The sequence below is a fragment of the Barbatula barbatula genome, assembly GCF_947034865.1.
Source record: "Barbatula barbatula genome assembly, chromosome: 1".
Classification (NCBI taxonomy): domain Eukaryota; kingdom Metazoa; phylum Chordata; class Actinopteri; order Cypriniformes; family Nemacheilidae; genus Barbatula; species Barbatula barbatula.
This window is the reverse complement of record NC_136766.1, coordinates 33,317,950-33,338,325: the sequence shown is the minus strand read 5'-3', so window position 1 is coordinate 33,338,325 and position 20,376 is coordinate 33,317,950. Positions and strand designations below refer to the sequence as shown.

At 44.2% G+C, this 20,376-nt stretch overlaps 2 protein-coding genes across 2 annotated transcripts; both read right to left on the bottom strand.

The window, feature by feature from the left end:
• Nucleotides 1-11,093: 11,093 nt before the first annotated feature.
• LOC306894724 (zona pellucida sperm-binding protein 4-like) lies at nucleotides 11,094-14,724 on the bottom strand. Its single transcript, XM_079457459.1, has 8 exons — nucleotides 14,357-14,724; nucleotides 14,097-14,284; nucleotides 12,254-12,351; nucleotides 12,028-12,185; nucleotides 11,764-11,956; nucleotides 11,550-11,694; nucleotides 11,394-11,469; nucleotides 11,094-11,322 (listed from the first exon to the last, which is right to left on the bottom strand). Exons 1-8 carry the CDS (start codon nucleotides 14,688-14,690, stop codon nucleotides 11,252-11,254), a joined length of 1,263 nt encoding a protein of 420 aa, XP_079313585.1. The 5' UTR covers nucleotides 14,691-14,724; the 3' UTR covers nucleotides 11,094-11,251.
• A 2,882-nt stretch (nucleotides 14,725-17,606) lies between these two features.
• Nucleotides 17,607-19,689, bottom strand: LOC306894714 (zona pellucida sperm-binding protein 4-like). Its single transcript, XM_079457447.1, has 8 exons — nucleotides 19,309-19,689; nucleotides 19,049-19,236; nucleotides 18,885-18,982; nucleotides 18,659-18,816; nucleotides 18,394-18,586; nucleotides 18,177-18,324; nucleotides 18,021-18,096; nucleotides 17,607-17,952 (listed from the first exon to the last, which is right to left on the bottom strand). Exons 1-8 carry the CDS (start codon nucleotides 19,640-19,642, stop codon nucleotides 17,882-17,884), a joined length of 1,266 nt encoding a protein of 421 aa, XP_079313573.1. The 5' UTR covers nucleotides 19,643-19,689; the 3' UTR covers nucleotides 17,607-17,881.
• Between the last annotated feature and the right edge of the window lie 687 nt (nucleotides 19,690-20,376).

Below are 20,376 nucleotides of genomic sequence, written 5' to 3'. Positions count from 1 at the left end.
ACACTACAACATCAGAAAGGATTGGTGGATACTATAAACGTGCTTAGTTCCGCTCAGGTTGAGCTGAGAGGCATTTGTTATCCCCTGGGAAAAGCAGTCGTCGGGCTCGACGATATCGGGTCTGGCTCTTTAGGCTGTTTTATGGAGGTGGGAATTGAACACAGCAGGATTTTAAACCTTCCCCATGGCGTAGTTATACACAATGTAGAGAGACCGACTTGAAAGTGAACGTCTCGGATACGTATGTAACCACGGTTCGCTAAAAGGAGGGAACGAGACATTGCGTTGCTGCTGTTTTTTAAATCTCAGGGTCTTATCCATGTTCGTTCAATATGGCTCAGTGCCAACCTTTATAGTGTGTGGCTCCACCCAAAGCTCGGGGCTCGAGCTTCATTGGCCCATAAAACTTACTTGTGTGATGCAATCAAGCTACAGTATCTGAGGAGCGTAGCTATACGCAATGTCTCGTTCCCTCCTTTCAGGGAACCGAGGGCTACATACGTAACGAGACGTTTACTTTGCAGTATTTGAGGTCTGAAAATAACGGGTTTCTCCAGTTCTCCTTTTTTGCAAATAAATGCAAATAATATTTTTATTTGAAATTTGGAAGAAGTATTGTTAGTACTTCAAAGAAGAAATAAAAAATTATCATTGTATCTAAACAGATACCTATAAATAGTCAATTCCAAAAAACTGAAAATGTATTTGAAATGGTCTCTTAATTTGTTCTGCAGCTATGTAGTTACATTTGTATAGCCAAGTTTAGCTGTTACAGGTTTTCCAATGGTAGATAGCAATGTTTGCTTTTTTTCTAATACCTAAATACAAGACACAAGGTACTACTACTATTAGATAAAAAATATCTAATGAACCAGCCCAAAAAACACATAAAATAAAAAAACTTATCAATTTGTCCACGAGACAGCTAAAACCATCTGACCTAAGGTATAAGACGTTTAAAACACTTACATGACACATAATAGTTTATTTTGACCAGTCAGATGATAACTGCTTTGATGATAAGTTGTATCGGGACAGATACAGATGCGAAATAATGACACATTAGAGCAAGATTGGGTTCAGACCACTAGAAACTTCCAGGTTTTAAGGTACTATCACCACACAGACTTATTAGAGTGAATGTTCCATCAGTTGTACCCTTCAAAATCAATAATCCTACAGGCTTTAAGGTGCTCAGATTTGCGCACTTATGTTTGGAACAGCCCTTCCGTACGGTAGACTTGGCAGTTTCCACTTTAACAAGCACCTCTGATGTGTTTTTTCTCCATTTGTAACACACCACATGACCTGTTCAGTATAGCACTGCTGTTTAAAGGTCCAGTGTGAAATTTTTGGGATGATCTATTGATAGAAATGCAATCTACATAGCTATGTCTTCAGAGGTGTATAAAGAGCTTACACAACAAAGCGTTATGTTTTTACTACAGTAGAATAAGCAATTTCTATCTACATACACCGCGGGTTAAAAGTCTGGCTACAGTCTCATTTACTTAGCAAGAACATTAAAATAGAAATTTTAATAACTGGCCATCCATCTCTTGGTATAAAATATAGGTTTTTCCTTGACACTACCTCTATTTTCCATCGGCCACCGTTAAGAATTTTGGTATCACTATACCCTTCACTAACCTAAGGAAAACAGTCACTCTCCCGTACCTTCTCTGGATTTGTTCCACATTGGTGGAATGATCTACCTACCTGCTGCTACAAGATCAGCAGACTCTGTTGCCATCTTTAAAAAACGCATCTCTTCCGTCAACACGTCTCTGACTGATTTATCCTAATTCTTTTCCCTTTCCTTCTTTAAAAAAAGAAAAAAGTAACCTCACTATTCTTAGCTTTGTATACTGTGCTAGGCTTTAATGGACTAGTTTGATGCACTTATGTATTTTGTTGCCTATGTTGTTATAACTGCTTCCAATGTTTCCTCATCGGTAAGTCGCTTTGGATAAAAGCGTCTGCCAAATGACTAAATGTAAAGCCTACATAAACCCTACATAAACGCTTCTGGTCACTTTAGTCACTCAATGGCCTTACTCCTTCCTAGCCATCAGACCTGCTCTCTCTGTTTGTTCACTCCGGTCTTCCAGTTCGGATCGGTTTATCTTCAATGGGCAGTAGGTCTTCTATCACTTAGAACTATTTCCATTAAGTGAATTTAAACCAAAGCTCAAAAAGGTTCTCCTTTGGCAGTCTTTTAAACCTGGATATCACTTAAACGTATTGAATACTATAATTTGCATGGTGTAATGGTCTAATTTTGGCTCACCTCTTTGTGTATGTGTGGCGGGATGGTGAGGCGGAGAGCAAGATAACTAAAATAACCTCACATTAAGATACAGAAAGGCTTAACTGTAGCCAACTACGCCACCTAAGGACATTCACCCCAGGATATACTAGTGTTCAGAGGAAATCTAAACCCCAGGTTCGTTCTTTCCAGAGAGGACTGAGACAGTTCTGCCAATTAAAACAAATGTTTATTTTATTAAAATACAATTCCTATGACAGTCACTAAAAAGTACCTTCCAATACAGTTACCAACACAGGCCAAGAAAAGGTACGTAAAAGAACAAACAATGTAAACACTACGGGCAGCCTTAGATCATAAAAAGGCACAAACAAGGAAAAAGAATATTGCCCCACCTAAAACAGTAATCACTCACTACAACCAACCACACACACTGGTGTTGACCCCTGAACAACAGGGAATGAGACTCACTCGTGTTAAACACTGCACCCCAAAAAGAGGTGGGTAAAATACCCTTTCTCCTATTGGCCACAGGAGCCCCAAGCACTTACAATAAATACAGTTAATCACAAACAAAACTAAATAAAGCAATAGTAACTGGTTCGTCAGTGAACTTCCTCAATGGGAAGCACTTCGTCTACAACCACAAATGGGGGAAACCAAGGACGAAACCCAAAGCACCCAAATTATAGAACTTACTGAAAGAAATTGTCACAAAACAAAAACATTAATGAAAATAAAACATTCAAAATTGAAACAAAACAGCAGCGTAATCCGGGGCAGTGCGTCTTGCCATTAAAGATACGCTTGCACTGCCAGAACTGGATGCAAGCCTGTTATACACATCCCCCCGACTGCGTTCACGATCCGTCTAGCTGCACTTGAAAGGTGTAATGACTGCAGGACACAAATCTTACATTATACACTAATATTATAAAATCACATTCTACATATCACTCATAAGATCACATTCACACTGATTCACGTACCTGATCAAACAATGAATGGGAAGATATGCTTACACGGCTCAGCTGGACGCAAGCCTGTTATGCATGTCCCTCTGACTGCATTCTCAACCAGTCTAACACATCTGTACAGGTTCTAGCTGCACTAGCACTGTGTAATGACTGCCTGAAACAAACTTTAAATTATACACTAATATATGAAAACAAACCACATATCACTCACTCACATACCTGATTGACCAATACCCAGACTAAATGCCCCGAACCACACGACTCCACTAGGAACAGGCGACCAGGATGCAAAGAGTAACGCATACCCAGCCATTTGAATACTGCCTTTTTATTTAGAGCGCAATCATGGTAATTCGTCACCAGCCGGCTACCTGACACCACTAAATCTACTGGGCAGATACTGCCAGTTCTCCACCAGGGGGAGTTATAGGGAGATTTCTATTCCACTACAATCCACCCCATCCACTTGCATCGTCGTCCCGACGATGAACCCTTTCCCCCTTAAATCTCAACTCCAGGGTCTAAATAAAGTGGCATTAGGCACAATCATCTGGGAATTCATAGCCCCTCTCTCCCTACCCCACCCAGACGCAGGCAACCGGTGCAGGTTGGAATGTCGTCCAGCAGTGACACGGGTTGTCCTCCTCAATCCATCATCACTCACATGCTCTTCTACTTCGGAGTTAGAGCGAGGTACTGAGGCCACTGGTTGCTCCAGCCTGTTGGTGTGGCCGTCATTATCATTAATTTGGCTAGAGGGTGGGATTAACGGGATGTTACATATCACAGGAGCCGGCGTCAGAGGTCCCAGTCTAGCTTGAGGTGTCAGAGGTGCCAGTCCAGCTTGAGGTGCCAGTCCAGCTTGAGGTGCCAGTCCAGCTTGAGGTGCCAGTCCAGCTTGAGGTGCCAGTCCAGCTTGAGGTGCCAGTCCAGCTTGAGGTGCCAGTCCAGCTTGAGGTGCCAGTCCAGCTTGAGGTGCCAGTCCAGCTTGAGGTGCCAGTCCAGCTTGAGGTGCCAGTCCAGCTTGAGGTGCCAGTCCAGCTTGAGGTGCCAGTCCAGCTTGAGGTGCCAGTCCAGCTTGAGGTGCCAGTCCAGCTTGAGGTGCCAGTCCAGCTTGAGGTGCCAGAGGTGCCAGTCCAGCTTGAGGTGCCAGAGGTGCCAGTCCAGCTTGAGGTGCCAGAGGTGCCAGTCCAGCTTGAGCGACAAAAGGCCCGGACACAAGGGCCCAGCCATCTTCAAACTCTTCCTCTTCACCCTCCAAGGGCGACACTGCCTCTGCTTGGCCACCTTCCGCCTGACCACTCTCTGGGCTTCGAGTGGAAATATACGGCTTCAACAACGTGCGATTTACATGCTTTATCCTACTCAGTTCATGGGCTGGTTCAATTGTATACACTGCTCCCCTTTCCGTTGGGGCTTTTAGCACCTGGTAACGTACCGTACTCCAGCAGTCTTGGATCTTATTACAGTCTCTCCTGGAGTGGTCACGCAGTAATACCAGTTGGCCCTCCTTCAGGGGAACCTCTCGAACCTTCCAGTCATGGTTTCTCCTCCAATGATCAGCCGCCATTCTCGTTCGGTCTTTAGCTCCTTCAAATGCCATCTGAAGTCGGACTTGATGCTCCACGACCCAGTCATGTATGTGGCCTGCCACAGGGTCCTCAATCCTACCTAGTTAGAAATCCACCGGCAGCTTGGGATCTTGGCCAAACATCAAATAATAAGGAGACTCACCCGTGGACTGGTGGGGGGTAGTGTTATAACAAAACAGAAGCTGGGGAAGACAAGCAGTCCAATCCCTTTTCCTTGTTGTAGGCAGGGTGCGCAGAAGATTATGAAGCGTGCCGTTAAATCGTTCACACTGACCATTGCCTGCAGGGTGATACAGGGTAGTCCGAGACTTGGAAACACCATAAAGGCCACGTAAATGCTTGATCAATGAGCTCTCAAAACTCCGTCCCTGATCGGAGTGCAGTCGGCTTGGTACTCCAAATTTATATAACCATTCCGTAACCAAAACATGAGCCACTGTGGAAGCACGTTGGTCACGAGTGGGAACAGCTTGAGTGAATTTTGAGAAGATGTCCGTCATGATGAGTACATTTTCCATCCCATTTTGGGCTGGCTCGAGGAGGGTAAAGTCAATAGCCAGCGTTTCATTTGGACACGATGCAAGGAGGTGGTTCATAAAGGTACGTACCCCTGGCTGAGAGTCCTTAGAAAGCTGGCATCGGTCACACTCCTGGCACCATTGTTTCACCTCCAGAGACATCCCAGGCCAGTAACACCGCAGGCGAACCAGCTCCAGGGTCCGTTCCACCCCCTGATGTCCATGCCCCTGGTGAAGTTGCGTGAGTACTTCCGCCTTCAATGACATAGGGAGGACCAACTGCAGAATTTCCTCATCAGGACGTAGTATGCGACGGTATAGGACTCCCTCCTGCTCCACAAGACAATCCCACTGTCTCAGTAGTGATAACACAGGCTTTGTCAGCTTCTGCCGATCCTCAGCTGTCGGCTGGCGTTTTCTCCACCAAAAGGACAACAACTCCTTGATGACCGGGTCCTCATTCTGCAAAGCACACAAACTGGCAGGGGTGTAACAGGGCAAAACGGAAATGGCTGCTTGCACTACCTGGGGAGCAGGCTCCACCAAGACTTCATGAAAAGGCCCCAGGCCTGGGCAGCTCTCCAAAGTTCCCCCTTCAGTAGGCTCCACATATTGTCGTGAGAGGGCATCTGCATTTTGATTCACTATGCCAGACCTGTACTTGATGACATTATCAAACACCGCCAATTGAGCTACCCAATGCTGCTCAGTAGCACCGAGTTTAGCAGTGGCAAGATGACTTAGAGGATTATTGTCAGTATAGACAGAACACTTTTGGCCCAATAAATATTCTCGAAACTTTTCAGTCATGGCCCATTTTAGGGCCAGAAATTCCAGCTTCATGGAGCTATAATTTGTCATATTACGTTCGGCAGGTCTCAAACTTCGGCTGGCATAGGCAATAGTTCTAATTTTACCCCCCTGCTCCTGGGAAAGAACAGCGCCCAGGCCACGATGACTTGCATCAACCTCTAGAATGAAGGGTAGAGAAAAATTAGCATAGGCCAAGACTGGTGCTGTAATGAGTTTCCTTTTAAGGCTCTCAAAGCTGTTCTCACACTCCTCAGTCCATACGGTGGGGAGGCTCTTTCCAGAACCCTTCCTCTTCTTTGAGCCCACCAATTCAGCTACCAACCGATGTAGCGGGGCAGCCAGTGCTGCAAACCCCTCCACGAACCGTCTATAATAGCTCGCAAATCCAAGAAAGGACCTTAGCTCAGAGACGTGTGTGGGTCTTCTCCACTCAGCCACAGCCGTAATTTTCTCAGGATCTGTGGCGACCCCATCCGGAGATATTACATGCCCCAAGTAACCCACCTTTTGTTTGAGGAATGAACACTTATTCAGCTTGGCTTTCAGGCCTTGTTGTTTTAGCCGCTCCAACACACTTTCCAGCCGCACTAGATGTTCTGCAACAGAGGGGGAGAACACAATGACATCATCTAAGTACAACAACAACGACTGGCAATGCTGGGCCCCGAACATCCTCTCCATCAGCCTCTGAAAGGTACTTGGGGCATTGCACAGGCCGAGGGCCATCCGATTCCACTCGAAGAGACCAAAGGGGGTACAAAAGGCAGTTTTGGGCTTATCTTCTTCAGTCACTGGCACGTGATTATACCCACTTGCCAAGTCCATCGTTGTAAACCATTGAGCACCAGAGAGGGCATCAAGAGACTCTTCGATTTTTGGAAGGGGGAATGCATCCTTCCTGGTCTTTCCATTCAGTTGTCGATAATCCACACACATTCTGAGGCTACCATCCTTTTTCTTGACTAAAACAAGGGCTGAGGCATAGGGGCTACTACTCTCCCGGATGATTTCTGCCTCTAGCAACTGATTAATGTGGGCCTTCACGGTTTCATAATCTGAGGGGGGAATGCGTCAGTACCTCGGCCTAACGGGGGTCTCATCAATTAGGGGGATGTCATGAGAAATTAATGTGGTACAGCCTAAATCGGTGTCATGAGAGGAAAAAACTGAACTATATTTGTTAAGCAGCAACCGTACATTGTACTGATCTTGTTCGGGGAGGAGAGACAGATCTAAAGCCTTTATCTTATCATGAATAGAACAAACTTCAAGGGAAGACACAGTGGCAGTAGCAGTCCGAACCTCTTTGACCTCAGCTGGTAGGCTAACAACACTGATCATAGTAAGAGTACCAATTACAGTGCGAGGATATAATACAATGTCTGTAGTCCCCACATTGACAACTGGGATGTATACTGTACAACAAGTTATCCCAACCAGTGATGGAGAGGCCAACAGTCCAGCTGGTAGTCCAGTCTTCGGAGGCTCAAACAAAACAGAAAGCCCAGCGTTCTGGGCAGAACACGTAACCGGCACAAGTTTAATAGTACCGCCCGGGACACGACAAACCCTTCTCCCCCGCACTCTTACCTGACCTAAAGTGTCCAGGGAGGGCTCTGCCTTAGCATGGCACTGCTGTAAAGCCGGGCGGACTGAACTTGGGGCCTGTATAACAGAAGGTACCTCCAACAATGCAGAACCATACTCTCCTAAGAGCTCAGCATAACATTCTATAAGGACATTCATTCCGATCACCCTCGGAACTCTGGAACTACTTCCTGGAGGGTTTTTAACTAATAACACCCCACGTCTAGGCATTCACTTCCCACAAAGCTCCACGTCCACCTCCATATACCCTACATATAGTATGGCTAGACCATTGGCAGCCTGAAGCTGTAGCCAATGACAAGACTGAAGCCGAGCAGGCCCCAAAGCCATAAACTGCTCGGAGAAAAAACTCTCTGTGATGGTAGACACCATCGACCCAGTGTCCACCAAACATGACACTACAACACCCCCCATGACTACATCGACATGAGGACAAGAGGACATCAATTGAGGAATAGACTTTGCTTCTAAGGCAGCCTTCGAACCCATCATCCCCCCCAACCGAACAGTGGCTCAACAGCTCGGTGGGTAGTAGTTTTCCGACGGCCGGCTCATTCTACTAGAATTACCCCCACGAGGAGGCGCACCAAAGGAAGACTGAGACAAAACCCTCTCCCCATCACACTCTCGGGCATAATGGCCCGATTTTTGAGATCGTCTACAAATAATCGAAACCCCCCGCGGTGAAGGGCCCTGGCTACGGGGTCTTTGTAGTAACCTTAAATTTTGGGTAAGCTGGTCAAGTTGACTTTGTTGTCGTTTCAACATTTCCTTTACTTCTGTGAGTTCTAAACTAGAGGTAACACCAGGGGTAGGTATATTCCCCTGAACCCCACACTGGAACCCATATGCTAAGGAGACCGACTGGCTACGATCCCGAATGCCTACCGATGTGCCCTCACGTTCCCACCTAATTGCCTCCCTGCGAACATCCAACAAACTAGAGTCAGGTTTATCACGTACAAAGCGATTCAACTCCCTACGAAGAGCACAGTCATAGACGTATTCCACAAATTGATCACGCAATAAAGTGTCTGCATTAGGCATAACATGGGGAGCATTCTTTTTAACCTTCTCCATTAAACACAATGAGGCATGTGAAAACTCCTGCAATGACTCACCGTCCTGTTGTTTGCGGGAAAAGAATGCTTCTTGTAGAGCTACATAGGATTGCGAACACCCATAAAGTTCCCGTAAAATAGCCAAAATTTTTACTCGATCCTCCCTCTCCTCCGGGGATCGATATTTAATCTCCTCCCTGGCTTCCCCCTCTAAATGATCATACATAAAGAATGCTTGATCAACGGAAGATAGGTGATGGGCACGCACACTAGACTCTACTTCTTCCACCCACTCTAGTAGGCTTAACCCACTCCTGCCTCTAAACATTGAACAACGCCTTTCCCTAGGGACATATACCACTATCTCAGTTGTTCGGGAAGGCAGAAGAGTGAACACCGAGTGCCGGAGCATTACTACTCGTAGGGCCTACCGGTACTGTTTGACGCAGACGTGCATTATCTACTTCCAACTGGGCTACCAACTCCTGCAAACGTTGCAAGTCCTCTGCCATGACGGTGGCCAAAACAAATATATATATATATATATAGATATAACACAAACAAACACCTGCTTAACCTAATGGAGCCTACTGCTGTTTTGTTTCTCCCAAAAAAAATAAAAAAAACAAGAAGAAAAATTACCTCAGGCAGAACGTCTCAGCCTCAACTGGGAAAGGACCCTGCCGACTACGCCAGATTGTGGCGGGATGGTGAGGCGGAGAGCAAGATAACTAAAACAACCTCACATTAAGATACGGAAAGGCTTAACTGTAGCCAACTAAGCCACCTAAGGACTTTCACCCCAGGATATACTAGTGTTCAGAGGAAATCTAAACCCCAGGTTCGTTCTTTCCAGAGAGGACTGAGACAGTTCTGCCAATTAAAACAAATGTTTATTTTATTAAAATACAATTCCTATGACAGTCACTAAAAAGTACCTTCCAATACAGTTACCAACACAGGCCAAGAAAAGGTACGTAAAAGAACAAACAATGTAAACACTACGGGCAGCCTTGGATGATAAAAAGGCACAAACAAGGAAAAAGAATATTGCCCCACCTAAAACAGTAATCACTCACTACAACCAACCACACACACTGGTGTTTACCCCTGAACAACAGGGAATGAGAAACTCACTCGTGTTAAACACTGCACCCCAAAAAGAGGTGGGTAAAATACCCTTTCTCCTATTGGCCACAGGAGCTCCGAGCACGTACAATAAGTACAGTTAATCACAAACAAAACTAAATAAAGCAATAGTTACTGGTTCGTCAGTGAACTTCCTCAATGGGAAGCACTTCGTCTACAACCACAAATGGGGGAAACCAAGGACGAAACCCAAAGCACCCAAATTATAGCACTTACTGAAAGAAATTGTCACAAAACAAAAACATTAATGAAAATAAAACATTCAAAATTGAAACAAAACAGCAGCGTAATCCGGGGCAGTGCGTCTTGCCATTAAAGATACGCTTGCACTGCCAGAACTGGATGCAAGTCTGTTATACACATCCCTCCGACTGCGTTCACGATCCGTCTAGCTGCACTTGAAAGGTGTAATGACTCCAGGACACAAATCTTACATTATACACTAATATTATAAAATCACATTCTACATATCACTCATAAGATCACATTCACACTGATTCACGTACCTGATCAAACAATGAATGGGAAGATATGCTTACACGGCTCAGCTGGACGCAAGCCTGTTATGCATGTCCCTCTGACTGCATTCTCAACCAGTCTAACATATCTGTACAGGTTCTAGCTGCACTAGCACTGTGTAATGACTGCCTGAAACAAACTTTAAATTATACACTAATATATGAAAACAAACCACATATCACTCACTCACATACCTGATTGACCAATACCCAGACTAAATGGCCCGAACCACACGACTCCACTAGGAACAGGCGACCAGGATGCAAAGAGTAACGTATACCCAGCCATTTGAATACTGCCTTTTTATTTAGAGCGCAATCATGGTAATTCGTCACCAGCGGGTCACCTGACACCACTAAATCTACTGGGCAGATACTGCCAGTTCTCCACCAGGGGGAGTTATAGGGAGATTTCTATTCCACTACATATGGTTTATTTAGATTCCTAAATCATGTTGTTTTCATGACATTGCACAATTTGTGACTCCTTGAGTGGGCAAATGTCCACATGCCAATTTGCAATGATTGTTGAATTGGTGTCCATTTTAAAGTGTCCTTGAGCCTGGGAAATGTGCTATATAGTAAACAATCAAAACAAGCAGTTTGCAAGTTCAGTTCTAATGAAACCTTACACAGCTTTTAGGTGCAGTTTATACCAGAACACAATCCTCACTGGGGAAAAAACACTGAAAACGCAGCTATACAACTGTTTGAGTCGAGGACTTTATTAAAAAGGGCAAGTCAATTTACATTGTGAAGAAAATTCCTCCACTGGAAACGACAGTTTCTTCCCGCCTCTTGTCAGCAACATCTCTCCCTGGAACAAGAAAGTGTCAGGACGACTAAACTAAAACAGCAAAGCAAACCAAAATGAAATGAAATACATACTGCTTTTCCTGGCACAGCTCTGTTCACAGGAGCCAGAAGCAGGGTGGCACACCGCTGTACTACAGTGAATGTAGATCTGACAAACAAAGACATCAGCTTTAGCAACAAATACAAAAGGCAATTTAGAGGATTCCGAAGGCTGTAAGGAAATCATACAGTCTCCTGCAGAGGGGCCAGTGACGCTGGATCCACAAACGTGAACATCTTCACAACAAAGCGCTTGTAGTGGGTTGGGAACTGAACAGCAGAGCCAATTGTAGGAACCAGTGTGGTCAGGTAACGATCATCCTGGTAAGGGCATCTAAAACAGAAGCGATGGTCAGGACTTGTTCACAGCGTAATATCTGGATAAGCTTTGGATTCTACTCACCCATCAACTAAAAGATCCCACTGGGGTAGACTGAGAGGACTAGGGGTTGATGTCGCCCAACAGTGCCCCAACATCAGGACAAGATTGGGGTCAGTTCTCTCCAAAATGCGCACCTCAACATACACAGGGTCTCGCAGGACTTTTGTGACTGGATACTCATCCTCACCGTAGTAGGACGTATACGCCTCATCTCCTGAGGATTAACACTTGTTACTGTCTCAAGCTAAAGTAAGACTCACTTGGAAAGGCATAGCAAATCAGCACCTTCTGCACAGCCTTTAGTGACACATTGGCCATTCGCCACCCTAAGTTCCACCCTGAGGGGTCCAGGAGCAGCTACAGGTGGAGGTGGGGGAACAGTGTTGACCTCCACAACCAGAGCTTCCACAGCAGTGGCAGAATATCTACACTGGAAGAGAAGTCTACACAAACAAACAGTGAGCTTCTGACATCGGTTCAAGATTCACTCATGAGAAAACAGGTAACCTACTCAAAATGACTGTCCCTTGTGATGGAGCCAAGAGGTCCAATGCCCACTTCATAGGATGAAGTCATTCTGTTCTCATACACCACATAACCATTTTCCTCCTGCAAGCAGAAACACGATTGCCATCAAGTCCGTTCTAGACACCCAAATCACAAACAGCAAACTTACTGTGGCGTTACGGGTACTTGAGAGCACGCTCTCCAGTGGTAAAACTAAAATGTCACGACTACGCCACCCCAGCATGGAATCAGCTGGGGAAATACCCCTACTAGGGCACACAAGTTCGTTCCTCCCTCCAAATCACAAGACCATGAGACGTGAATAGGTATAAAAAAATAGAATTCTTTATTTAATTATCATAAATACTTTAAAAACTACTTGAGTCAGCAAAACAATGATACTAGCTGGCCAAGCCACTGGCTGGTATGTGAGCAACAAAGCTCAATCAGTACATAAACATGCAGGATCTCGTAACGGAGCTGGGGTGCACCATTAGCTGGACAGGCTAAGCGGTGGGCCTCAAATTAGCCCACAATGAGGACACCGTGCCGCAACTTCGTAAGCACACACACACACACTAGTGAGATACACTACAAGAAAACCTCTACCGCACACTGAAAGGAGAATTTCCGTCACCCGGCATATGATGGCTAGCCTGCCCGCCTTTGGGTCACCCCGCTCCTGAGAACAAGAAGAAAAGCTGTTAAAACATGTAATGGTGGCCTCTCAGGAGACAGTATTAACGGCAAGAAGCTATCGACGGCAAGTAGTACACCGTTGCTTACAAATAGTAGCAAGGCAAAACACATCAATTATATCAACATCTACACAAACAAAATATCAAAATAAGAACAAAACAAAAGAACCAACCGTACGGTAGCCGTAGGCAACCGCTGTACATAAACCCTTGCCGGCCACAGTTATAGGCCAGCCGGTTATCAAAAACGGCTGTAAACTATTGAGGACGAAAAAGAACAAAGTAAATTATAACCCAGACGGATAAACATAAACAAGTAAATAAACAAAAGTAAAACAAATAAATCAAAGCAAAACAAATAAATCAAAACAAATAAATCCAAGCAAAACAGCAGCGTCGAGGCAAACCAGCGTAGTAATCAACGCCCACTTTAACCCCCGATCAGCAGGACTTCCATTCAAACATCCGGCAAACCATTCATTCCTCCCATTCACTGTACAGAGGAATTCACGGGTCATACTTATGCAACAAATACGATCCCACCCCCGCATACCCACCATAAAATGGACCTACCGAGCAGAAGAGCAGCAGTCACTCCCAACACGCAATTTTACACGCGTGATCAGATCTCCCTTACAATACCGGAACTTCAGCAGCGATTTAGTGGGAAACCCTCAACGGGTACGCTCTGTAGCTCCCGACAGACACCAGCGGACACTGAGTGGGAAAGTCAGTAAGCACGCGATCTAGATGCTAACCCATAGCTATAGCACCTAACCACCTACCTCCCGCACCAGCAGTAGAGCGTCGGTCCCTTGCAGCACCACGTAATGTGTGCGATCGGTTTGCTCTTCTACCCTGGAACTAGGCAGCAAGGTAAAGGGAACAGCCTCAAGCAGTACGATTCGTACCTCCAGACAGATACCAGCTGTACAGAAAAGTAAGTAAACACCCCCACCATCTAGACGCCAACCCATGCTAATGACAAACAGACACATACCTCGCACCCGAGTAAACGAGCACCGGCAACCAACACCCCGATGACGCAATATCCTACCACTCTGGGGATGCCCCTTATATAGTCCAAATATGGCCCGCCACCTAATCATGGGGCGGGGACAAGCTTAAAGAGGCACTTCACCACATTACCATCATGCTGGTGCCACAGGCAGTGACTGGAAACTGGTAAATGGCAAAGGAAGATGTGGAACCAACAGGACCACAAGGCGCTTCATTTCCACCCAGCAGACGGACCGTGTCCAGACTCAGACGAGGCAGCGTGACATCTCTAGCCACCACCAACACAAACTGACCATCTCTCATACACTGGACAGTCACTGTAATGAGAAAGAGGAAGTTATCAGAGGGTCAGCTTGGCAAGAAACACTTAACTGGTAAAACACCTTTACCTGACATCCCATAATAACACTGCTGTCCATTAAAGCAGCAGTTTATAGCTTCACACTCAGCACCACTGATACCAGGTTGTCCACACTGGATCTGCTCATAATCCGCTACAGCACACTTGTCAAGAGGTTCTGACTGCACCACCGGCTTCTGAAGTGGAAACTTCTGAGAAAACTGCTGTTCAGTTTGCGGAGCGAGTCCAAATCTCGGTTCATTTTGTTGGAACCCAAATGCTTGTGGACTATTAGCTGGAATCCCTCTCTGTGGAACCGCTCCGCAAACTGAGCTCAGTAAAAGAAAAAGCAAGTGACTCAGTAAATTTCTGTTTCCAGCCATTAGTCTACAACAGAAGATACACTCACTGTTAGTCTGAGACACTGATTATTGTCTTTTTGTACTCTGTAGATTCATTAGTGATAACGAGAACCCCTCCTCTGTAATTAACATATATCACAGTCCAGCTCTGCACAATCAATACATTTAACAAAATAGTTTTTTGGATTGCCTCTTTCAAAAAATTCAAGAAATTTTGTGAACATCTGTAAATATTTTCAACACTGGGGCTTCTCCACAGACTAATTCCGGCACATAAAATCTAAATGCAGGGCTGCGTCTGAAATATAATACTGTGATAGAACATAATGACTTAGATGAGGTACACGCGTATCAACTAATATGTTCCATGTAGTATTTGTGAGTGCAGTATGAATATATACACTACAACATCAGAAAGGATTGGTGGATACTATAAACGTGCTTAGTTCCGCTCAGGTTGAGCTGAGAGGCATTTGTTATCCCCTGGGAAAAGCAGTCGTCGGGCTCGACGATATCGGGTCTGGCTCTTTAGGCTGTTTGATGGAGGTGGGAATTGAACACAGCAGGATTTTAAACCTTCCCAATGGCGTAGTTATACACAATGTAGAGAGACCGACTTGAAAGTGAACATCTCGGATACGTATGTAACCACGGTTCGCTAAAAGGAGGGAACGAGACATTGCGTTGCTGCTGTTTTTTAAATCTCAGGGTCTTATCCATGTTCGTTCAATATGGCTCAGTGCCAACCTTTATAGTGTGTGGCTCCACCCAAAGCTCGGGGCTCGAGCGTCATTGGCCCATAAAACTTACTTGTGTGATGCAATCAAGCTACAGTATCTGAGGAGCGTAGCTATACGCAATGTCTCGTTCCCTCCTTTCAGGGAACCGAGGGTTACATATGTAACCGAGACGTTTACCTTGCAGTATTTGAGGTCTGAAAATAACAGGTTTCTCCAGTTCTCCTTTTCTGCAAATAAATGCAAATAATATTTTTATTTGGAAGAAGTATTGTTAGTACTTCAAAGAAGAAATAAAATATTATCATTGTATCTAAACAGATACCTATAAATAGTCAATTCCAAAAAACTGAAAATGTATTTGAAATGGTCTCTTAATTTGTTCTGCAGCTATGTAGCTACATTTGTATAGCCAAGTTTAGCTGTTACAGGTTTTCCAATGGTAGATAGCAATGTTTGCTTTTTTTCTAATACCTAAATACAAGACACAAGGTACTACTACTATTAGATAAAAAATATCTAATGAACCAGCCCAAAAACACATAAAATAAAAAAACATATCAATTTGTCCACGAGACAGCTAAAACCATCTGACCTAAGGTATAAGACCTTTAAAACACTTACATGACACATAATAGTTTATTTTGACCAGTCAGATGATAACTGCTTTGATGATAAGTTGTATCGGGAGATGGCACCTTAGAGCACAGATGCAAAATCATGACACATTAGGGCAAGATTGGGTTCAGACCACTAGAAACTTCCAGGTTTTAAGGTACTGTCACCACACAGACTTATTAGAGTGAATGTTCCATCAGTTGTACCCTTCAAAATCAATAATCCTACAGGCTTTAAGGTGCTCAGATTTGCGCACTTATGTTTGGAACAGCCCTTCCGTACGGTAGACTTGGCGGTTTCCACTTTAACAAGCACCTCTGATGTGTTTTTTCTCCATTTGTAACACACCACATGACCTGTTCAGTATAGCACTGCTGTTTAAAGGTCCAGTGTGAAATTTTTGGGATGATCTATTGATAGAAATGCAATATACATAGCTATGTCTTCAGAGGTGTATAAAGAGCTTACACAACAAAGCGTTATGTTTTTACTACAGTAGAATAAGCAATTTCTATCTACATACACCGCGGGTTAAAAGTCTGGCTACAGTCTCATTTACTTAGCAAGAACATTAAAATAGAAATTTTAATAACTGGCCATCCATCTCTTGGTATAAAATATAGGTTTTTCCTTGACACTACCTCTATTTTCCATCGGCCACCGTTAAGAATTTTGGTATCACTATACCCTTCACTAACCTAAGGAAAACAGTCACTCTCCCGTACCTTCTCTGGATCTGTTCCACATTGGTGGAATGATCTACCTACCTGCTGCTACAAGATCAGCAGACTCTGTTGCCAGCTTTAAAAAACGCATTTCTTCCGTCAACACGTCTCTGACTGATTTATCCTAATTCTTTTCCCTTTCCTTCTTTAAAAAAAGAAACTTCACTATTCTTAGCTTTGTATACTGTGCTAGGCTTTAATGGACTAGTTTGATGCACTTATGTATTTTGTTGCCTATGTTGTTATAACTGCTTCCAATGTTTCCTCATCGGTAAGTCGCTTTGGATAAAAGCGTCTGCCAAATGACTAAATGTAAAGCCTACATAGCTGCTTTTTTCCAGCTACATTGAATTGTGCAACGCTGCGCTTTTAACAGTAGAAAAGATGCAGAATCATTAGTTCATGCACTGATTACATATATCCATATCCTTTACTATTGTAATGCTTTTTTCTGGTTTACCAGCTCACTCCCGTTTGCAGTACAAAGTTCTGCTGCCAGAATGCCAACTTTTCTCCACTGGTTGCCAGTATCTTCTCATGTGAAATGCAAAACGCTTCTGGTCACTTTAGTTACTCAATGGCCTTGCTCCTTCCTAGCCATCAGACCTGCTCTCACTGTTTGTTCACTCCAGTTCGGATCGGTTTATCTTCAATGGGCAGTAGGTCTTCTATCACTCAGAACTATTTCCATTAAGTGAATTTAAACCAAAGCTCAAAACATTTTCTCCTTTGGCAGTCTTTTAAACCTGGATATCACTTAAACGTATTGAATACGATAATTTGCATGGTGTAATGGTCTTATTTTGGCTCACCTCTGTGTGAATGGTTTATTTAGATTCCTAAATCATGTTGTTTTCATGACATTGCACAATGTGACTCCTTGAGTGGGCGAATGTCCACATGCCAATTTGCAATGATTGAATTGGTGTCAATTTTAAAGCGCCCTTGAGCCTGGGAAATGTGCTATATAGTAAACAATCAAAACAAGCAGTTTGCTAGTTCAGTTCTAATGAAACCTTACACAGCTTTTAGGTGCAGTTTATACCAGAACAATCCTCACAGGGGAAAAACACTGAAAACGCAGCTATACAACTGTTTGAGTCGAGGACTTTATTAAAAAGGGCAAGTCAATTTACATTGTGAAGAAAATCCCTCCACTGGAAACAACAGTTTCTTCTCGCCTCTTGTCAGCAACATCTCTCCCTGGAACACAAGAAAGTGTCAGGACGACAAAACTAAAACAGCAAACCAAAATTAAATGAAATACATACTGCTTTTCCTGGCACAGCTCTGTTCACAGGAGCCAGAAGCAGGGTGGCACACCGCTGTACTACAGTGAATGTAGATCTGACAAACAAAGACAACATCTTTAGCAACAAATACAAAAGGCAATTTAGAGGATACCGAAGGCTGTAAGGAAGTCATACAGTCTCCTGCAGAGGGGCCAATGACGCTGGATCCACAAACGTGAACATCTTCACAACAAAGCGCTTGTAGTGGGTTGGGAACTGAAGACCAGACGAGCCAACTGTAGGAACCAGTGTGGTCAGGTAACGATCATCCTGGTAAGGGCATCTAAAACAGAAGCGATGGTCAGGACTCGTTCACAGCGTAATATCTGGATAAGCTTTGGATTCTACTCACCCATCAATTAAAAGATCCCACTGGGGTAGACTGAGAGGACTAGGGGTTGATGTCGCCCAACAGTGCCCCAACATCAGGACAAGATTGGGGTCAGTTCTCTCCAAAATGCGCACCTCAACATACACAGGGTCTCGCAGGACTTTTGTGACTGGATACTCATCCTCACCGTAGTAGGATGTATATTCCTCATCTCCTGAGGATTAACACTGGTTACTTGTCTCAATCTAAAGACTCACTTGGAAAGGCATAGAAAAAAAATCAGCACCTTCTGCACAGCCTTTAGTGACACATTGGCCATTCGCCACCCTAAGTTCCACCCTGAGGGGTCCAGGAGCAGCTACAGGTGGAGGTGGGGGAACAGTGTTGACCTCCACAACCAGAGCTTCCACAGCAGTGGCAGAATATCTACACTGGAAGAGAAGTCTACACAAACAAACAGTGAGCTTCTGACATCGGTTCAAGATTCACTCATGAGAAAACAGGTAACCTACTCAAAATGACTGTCCCTTGTGATGGAGCCAAGAGGTCCAATGCCCACTTCATAGGATGAAGTCATTCTGTTCTCATACACCACATAACCATTTTCCTCCTGCAAGCAGAAACACGATTGACATCAAGTCTGTTCTGACACCCAAATCACAAACAGCAAACTCACCATCATGCTGGTGCCACAGGCAGTGACTGGAAACTGGTAAATGGCAAAGGAAGATGTGGAACCAACAGGACCACAAGGCGCTTCATTTCCACCCAGCAGACGGACCGTGTCAAGACTCAGACGAGGCAGCGTGACATCTCTAGCCACCACTAACACAAACTGACCATCTCTCATACACTGGACAGTCACTGTAATGAGAAAGAGGAAGTTATCAGAGGGCCAGCTTGGCAAGAAACACTTAACTGGTAAAACACCTTTACCTGACATCCCATAATAACACTGCTGTCCATTAAAGCAGCAGTTTATAGCTTCACACTCAGCACCACTGATACCAGGTTGTCCACACTGGATCTGCTCATAATCCGCTACAACACACTTGTCAAGAGGTTCTGACTGCACCACCGGCTTCTGAAGTGGAAACTTCTGAGAAAACTGTTGTTCAGTTTTAGGAGCGAGTCCAAATCTCTGTTCATTTTGCTGGAACCCAAGAGCTTGTGGACTATTAACTGGAATCCCTCTCTGTGGAACCGCTCTGCAAACTGAGCTCAGTAAAAGAAAAAGCAAGTGCCTCAGTAAATTTCTGTTTCCAGCCATTAGTCCACAACAGAAGACACACTCACTGTTAGTCTGAGACACTGATTCTTGTCTTTTTGTACTCTGTAGATTCATTAGTGATAACGAGAACCCCTCCTCTGTAATTAACATATATCACAGTCCAGCTCTGCACAATCAATACATTTTACAAAATAGTTTTTTGGATTGCCTCTTTCAAAACAAAAACCACGAAATCTAGTGAACATCTGTAAATATTTTCAACACTGGGGCTTCTCCACAGACTAATTCCGGCACATAAAATCTAAATGCAGGGCTGCGTCTGAAATATAATACTGTGATAGAACATAATGAATTAGATGAAGTACACACATATCAACTAATATGTTCCATGTAGTATCTGTGGGTGTGGTATGAATATATACAACATCTGCCATGTTTTTATTGTCACACGACCTAAATTCAAATATATATATATATATATATTAAAATGTAAAGCATTATATTACAAACTGCATTTTTCTTCCATATCTGATTCTTTTCTCAATCGCTATTATATACATTTTTTATCTCTCTCTATCCCCTACAGGAGGGATGAAGCAGATCCCGGTCAAATGGACCGCACCAGAAGCACTCAATTACGGTACACAAGCATTTTGACATGAAACAAGAATCAGTACCCATGTTCCCTACTGTATGCGTTCTGATGTTTTCATTTTGTTTTATGTCTCACTGCTGTTCTCTGGTGGTGGATCAGGACGCTACACCACTGAGAG

What these genes read in the sequence shown, in the direction of transcription:
- LOC306894724 (XM_079457459.1), bottom strand. Translation starts at nt 14,690, where the DNA reads ATGGCTGGAAACAGAAATTTACTGAGTCACTTGCTTTTTCTTTTACTG. An exon ending in ACAAGGGACAGTCATTTTGA is followed by an intron (nt 12,186 to 12,253) that starts GTAGGTTACCTG and finishes TTGTTTGTGTAG; the next exon opens with ACTTCTCTTCCAGTGTAGAT. An exon ending in TGGCCCCTCTGCAGGAGACT is followed by an intron (nt 11,470 to 11,549) that starts GTATGATTTCCT and finishes TTTGTTTGTCAG; the next exon opens with ATCTACATTCACTGTAGTAC.
- LOC306894714 (XM_079457447.1), bottom strand. Translation starts at nt 19,642, where the DNA reads ATGGCTGGAAACAGAAATTTACTGAGGCACTTGCTTTTTCTTTTACTG. An exon ending in ACAAGGGACAGTCATTTTGA is followed by an intron (nt 18,817 to 18,884) that starts GTAGGTTACCTG and finishes TTGTTTGTGTAG; the next exon opens with ACTTCTCTTCCAGTGTAGAT. An exon ending in TGGCCCCTCTGCAGGAGACT is followed by an intron (nt 18,097 to 18,176) that starts GTATGACTTCCT and finishes TTTGTTTGTCAG; the next exon opens with ATCTACATTCACTGTAGTAC.